The sequence below is a fragment of the Nematolebias whitei genome, chromosome 6 (genome assembly GCF_014905685.2).
Source record: "Nematolebias whitei isolate Nwh7 chromosome 6, NemWhi1, whole genome shotgun sequence".
Taxonomy (NCBI): domain Eukaryota; kingdom Metazoa; phylum Chordata; class Actinopteri; order Cyprinodontiformes; family Rivulidae; genus Nematolebias; species Nematolebias whitei.
This window is the reverse complement of record NC_056503.1, coordinates 14,880,387-14,886,096: the sequence shown is the minus strand read 5'-3', so window position 1 is coordinate 14,886,096 and position 5,710 is coordinate 14,880,387. Positions and strand designations below refer to the sequence as shown.

Below are 5,710 nucleotides of genomic sequence, written 5' to 3'. Positions count from 1 at the left end.
ATATATATATATATATATCTCAAAAAGAATGTGCTACATTTTCTTTGTCCTAATTAATCACTCTGTTTTCATTTGTGTACTTTGCAAGCTAATATGTATAATAACTTATATAATTACGCTTCAGAAACCCAAAACCTAAAATGAAAATCTCAAATGTTTGAGATGAGAAGCAAAAAAAAAAAAAAAAACACAAAAGAAAAATAAAAAAACTGTCTCAACAATTTTATTGTGAAAAACTGTTGTAGACAGTATATTTAGAAATGTATACTAACCATTGAAATTTATCTTAAAAGGCTGACATTTTTAAAGAAATGTTCATTACATATTTTCTTCCATCCACCAGCTGTTTCATTATTCTGTTTTTGTTTTGTGTTTTAAAGTTGACGATGAGTTGGCTATGCCATTTGTAACCATGATGAATGAGCATCCTAAACATATATAAATAACAGATGAAAAGACATATTTGTTCTTCACTGATCATTTAAGTGCGGGGATGGATGGATGTGAGTGCTGCTGAGAGACCTTTCACTGACCTATTCCTTCTCCATCGTCCCAGAAAAATGAGCCTTCAGCTCTTCCAGTGTCATCCAGGGCAACCAGGAGTCCTAAAGGATTCTTTCGACTGAAAGCAAAGGGACAGATAGGAGTTATGGCAGAAAGCTGAAGGGCCTTAACTATTTATACCTGCTGCCGAGAACAAATAAATAAGTATTCCTGCAGTGAGGATCCACCTGATGAAACTGCTGCTGGAACAGTCAGTGTCGCTCTCTCTCATCCTCACTGCCACTTTCTGTTCACACACCAACAATCTTATGTGGCATGCATTTGACTGAGCGCAGGTCCAAAATGGCAACTTACCTCCCAGGTATGAGTATTATTAAAATACCAATATGCATATTCCAGAGACTTTTCTTTTTATAAAAATGTTGGAATTCAGGTAAACAAAACCATGTTACACAACTAACAATTTTAAAAGTAATGCTTTATTAATATAAATCAATGTCTCTCTGGGTTTATTTGCTATAACAATACAACTAACATTTATTTTTTTTATATTAGACATTAATATGTTTAGGTATTGTTACATCATTTATGTTATTTACTAGTTTTATTGAAGATGTTTCAAAGCCAAAAAAAGGTCCCTAGTTCTTAGTCTTTGAAACAAAGCTTTAAGTGTTCAGTTATTCATTTTTTGTTTGTTTTAGATTGTATTAATTATAAGTAAAAATGGAAAAAAAAAAAATCCAACAGTGACTTAAAAAAAAAAAAAAGATTACCTACATATCATAATATGTTGAGACTGCCTTGAAAAAAAAAAAAACAGTATTGAAATAAATAGTTCATTTAAAGTGCCGTTGTATCTGAAGGTTATTAACAATTAGTAAAATGCAAGTTGTAGATGCCTCTGTAAACAACTTCAGTTTAAAGAAGTGGACTTAACTATGGATCGAGGAGCTAATGGCTATTCTAAGTAGTGTCAAGACCAAAGTTGAATGATGCTATCTTAAAACAACAAATATAATAATAAAAAAAAACCTACCACATTACAATAAGACTCCCCTTATAGATGGCTAATAAATAGTTTATAGATAATTATTAATTCCTCTATAAACACTTTATAAATCACGGGTAACTGCTTATTATGCATTAATAATGGGCAAGAAAAAGACTAAACTGATCAGTTTCTTGCCAAATAGTGAGCCAAATCTGCCACCTATATATTTCATTTAGAGTTGTATATTAAACATTTAAGACTAAGAACATATTTCTTTTTTAGGATATAATAGTATAATGCATTGATGAAGTGCATAATTATATGCTAAAGAAATAGGTTTAGAGAATGCTTATTGTGCTTACAAAGTAGTAACTTAGTCTGAAATGTTTAATATAACAACTCTAGATGAAATATATAGGAGAACAGATTTGACTCAGTATTTGGCAACAGACTGCTCAGTTTTGTCTCTCTGTCACCCTTAATTAATGCACAATAAACAATTATTTATGATTTATAAAGGGTTTATAGAGGCCATTTATGAGAGGAACCTTACTGTAAAGTGGTACCAAAAAAATCATTGTGGTTCATACAAACATTATTTCAGAATAACGTTTACATCAGTTTTTAGGTATACAGTATATTCTAGCAGGAATCCCGTGATATTTCTGTTGAAAGTTTCTTGGGCTACAACAAAAGTGCTAGAGACAGCTGCTGCCGCATTTGCGCTTTCAATATGAACAACAATGATATATAAATAACCATGTAATGCAACATATAAATCAAAATCATTGTATAACAACATTTGAATGAACCACTCTGAAACATTTAATATTGGAGTTGTTTAAGGTGGCAGCAATCCACTTTGGTCCTGTCCTCACTTGTTAGGCCTCAGCTTACCACTCTTCTTATTATTCTTCTCAGTGGCAACGTTCTACAACGTACAACATTTATGATTTGTTTCCCTTCCACCAAAGGATTAACATGCATTGTTTTTTTGGCTTTTTCAAGTCTAAAACTGTTTCTAAACTAATTTTTGAATATAAAAACACAAATTGTGAATGGCTAATAGACAAACATGAAACGGTTAATTTGGAACAAATTGTTCTTTTTTTTTAAAGAAGAATATATTTAGGAATCAAACTGTTCTTGGTTGTTTGACAGTAGTGTAAGTACTTACCTGTAATGTGTGGTAGTCTCTGGTTTCTGCCAGGGCAAAATGTATCCTCCTCTGACATGAAGGTTAATCTTTTCCAATGGTGTTGGCATGGAAATTGTTTTGCCACGTGCCTCAACAACTTTGGCCTAAAGAAAACAGACATGCTGTATTAATTCTCTGCTAAAATAGAAAAAAAAAGAAAACTGTAAATTCAGCTTTGCTTAGTACTACTTTTTTTTTTTTTTACTTTAGAGTTTTTCCCACTATGTCCTTAGTCAAAGTTATACTAAGCAGGTCAAGTTACCCTGACTTCTTATGGCCCAATTATGTTGAAGGCACAACTTTAAATGACTGTGACTGCTCCAAAGTAATTCTATGTGCCAATTCCATTTGTTGCCTTTTATTTTTTCTCATGATTTTATTTTTCTTTTGACTCTTTCAGCTGCAAAAAAAAAAAAATTCCATTAAAGTGTTTTTTTTGCAAATGTCGAGAAGCAAAAATTATGTCAAATACTATATGATTTTAGTCAGCATTATTACAACTTTTGTTGTCGAGGTGGTTTTAATATAGTACATAATTTTTATGCATGTATTTTGGAAATTGAATTAGATGTGTGTAACAAAAGTAAAGTCTAGTACGACACTCTGCATACACTTATCAGCTACTTGGATGTGATCAACTCAAAGTATTTTTAGTTTCTGTTGTACTAGGTTTGTGCTTATACGCATCCTATATCTCAGCTATTTATGAGTTCTTATCAACAGCAAAATAGACTAAACTAACTGTCCTTACAGTCATTATTAGATGGTTACTTACCGTGTGGTAGTCATACCAACGTACATTAGGAACATAGCCTTCCACCACTCTGGCTCCCTTTCCATAAGAAAAAATAAAATAAATTAGAAAATGTTTTTGTGTCACAATCATACAAATGTGCACACACAAAACAAAATTCATTCATGGGATTGTTGAACAGTTGATTTTATTTCCATTAGAATTTGATTAATAAAAACAAGAAAAGTGCACAATATGACCATACATTTTCTAGGGCTGGGGTGATAAGTAGGGCAGGTCCCCAGAGGAACTGTTTATGGATGTTCCAAGTAGCTCTGTCGTTCACAAACCTGTGACAAACAAGCAAGCAAAAAAAAACTTTAAAAAAAAAGTCATCAAATATGTCTGAAAAGAATATGAAAAAAACAAACAAACAAAAAACACAACAACAATAACAAAAAAGAGCATGCTCCTAAAGCTCAGTCATGCATTCTCAGTCCTAACGACTGTTCAAATACTTATAATAGAATTCAGTTTTTTGAAGATGGAAGCCAAATAATTCTGCCAGATCCATCCAGGCAGCTTTTTAAATACCATCTGTGACTTTATATGGCACCTCTTCAAGTGAATAAATACATGTTTTCATGCAATTTCTCATCTGGGAGCTAAGTGCACCCAGATCCCTCTATAAGGTTGAATTTCACAAGGTTTTAGCAGAATTCAAGTACTTTGCTCAATTGTATTTTTTTTATTATTATCGACAGTAAATAATCTTACTTAATGTGTCAAACATAAATCAATCCACACCTTATATCAGACTGTAAAACTGAATAAAATAAGATATTTTAACCTAATAATATTGCACAATAAGTGGTCGTGTGAAAATCCCAATATCCAGTTTTACTCAAAAACAGAAGTGCTATATAATGAACATTAACAATTCCTATTTTGATTTTATTATCTATCACATAGAGGTGTTACAGTATGAATAAAGTATAGTTTGTTGTGTATTGCAAGTTTAGGGTCCCAGTTTAATACGGCTTTATTAAAACATGAAAAGGAAGCACATGGCAAATGTAAGTTTGATAATATCATATATTTTAAACTGACAATAAATTCTTCAGAAGCACAGACAGAAAAAAACAAACCACTTTACTTTCTTCTTTAAAAAAAAAAAAGAGTTTAGATGTGGTCATCCCTCAACATGCCAACAGTCTGTCACACTGCTCTCTGCTCAGATACATGTGGAGACAGTTGTTGCACAAAAGCTGCTGCTGAATGAGCTTAAACTCTACAAACTCTGAAGATAATTTTAAACCTAAAATAATATTTTTTTTGGTGAATCTTTTTGCTGATAACTACATTATTACATAATTCTTGTCTGCTTTCTTGTAGTTGTCCACAGTGTACCAACATGTGCTCTGTTACATATTTGAACACTAACAAGAAACACTGTAACATAACCCTTGGTCACCTAGTAATATACATACTGTATGTGTATGTATATATATATATATATATATATATATAGTCTTTAATTAGCTAGATGAACTTAATGCTGCAAGCCATGATGAACATTTTTTTCCCTTTGTTTCTGCTTACTCATGCAACAGTGGTCGAATAACTGTGCTTCCTTTGGTGTGTGCCTCAAACATCAGCGTGTACAGGTAAGGCAGGAGGGTATAACGAATGTTGAGGACCTCCCGAGATACAGTAGCAAATTTCTCATCCCAAGCAACAGGATCTTGTCTCTGACAGAAAAAAAAAAAAAAGAAAAAGAAAATCATAGTTAATGACTAGAGACAGACAAAGTTAATAGCATGACAAATATGTGTTGAAACAGGCTCTTTTGGCTTTTTTTTTTTTTGCCTATGGAATTTAGGGTTTATTTATTTATGTATTTATTTGTTTACAAAATTCCCTAGTATGTGATCATGTAGAATTATATAATTTTGGGCACTAATACATCCATCCATACATTTTCTTTACCCGTTTATTCCATTTTGGGTCACGGGGGTCGCTGGTGCCCATGTCCAACAATCACTGTGCGAGGGGCGGGGTACACCCTGGACGGGTCGCAAGTCCATCACAGGGACACAGAGACAAACGAGACAAACAACCATTCACTCTCTCACTCACACCTAGGGACAATTTAGTTACCAATCAGCCTAACATGCATGTTTTTGGTCTGTGGGAGGAAACCGGAGCACCCGGAGAAAACCCACGCATGCACGGAAAGAACATGCAAACTCCACCCAGAAAGGCCCCCGGACCGGGGTTTGAA

The 5,710-nt window shown here is 33.1% G+C and overlaps 1 protein-coding gene across 1 annotated transcript in view; it reads right to left on the bottom strand.

Moving 5' to 3' along the window:
• Window positions 1-5,710, bottom strand: part of LOC119411546 (maltase-glucoamylase, intestinal) — a 156,142-nt gene that overhangs the window by 30,683 nt on the left and 119,749 nt on the right. Inside the window, exons 30-34 of the mRNA XM_037678500.1 lie at window positions 5,029-5,177; window positions 3,692-3,776; window positions 3,469-3,525; window positions 2,673-2,797; window positions 534-622 (exon numbers count right to left, since the gene is read on the bottom strand). Coding sequence (XP_037534428.1) covers window positions 534-622; window positions 2,673-2,797; window positions 3,469-3,525; window positions 3,692-3,776; window positions 5,029-5,177 — 505 coding nt within the window. The remainder of the gene's footprint in view (window positions 1-533; window positions 623-2,672; window positions 2,798-3,468; window positions 3,526-3,691; window positions 3,777-5,028; window positions 5,178-5,710) is intronic.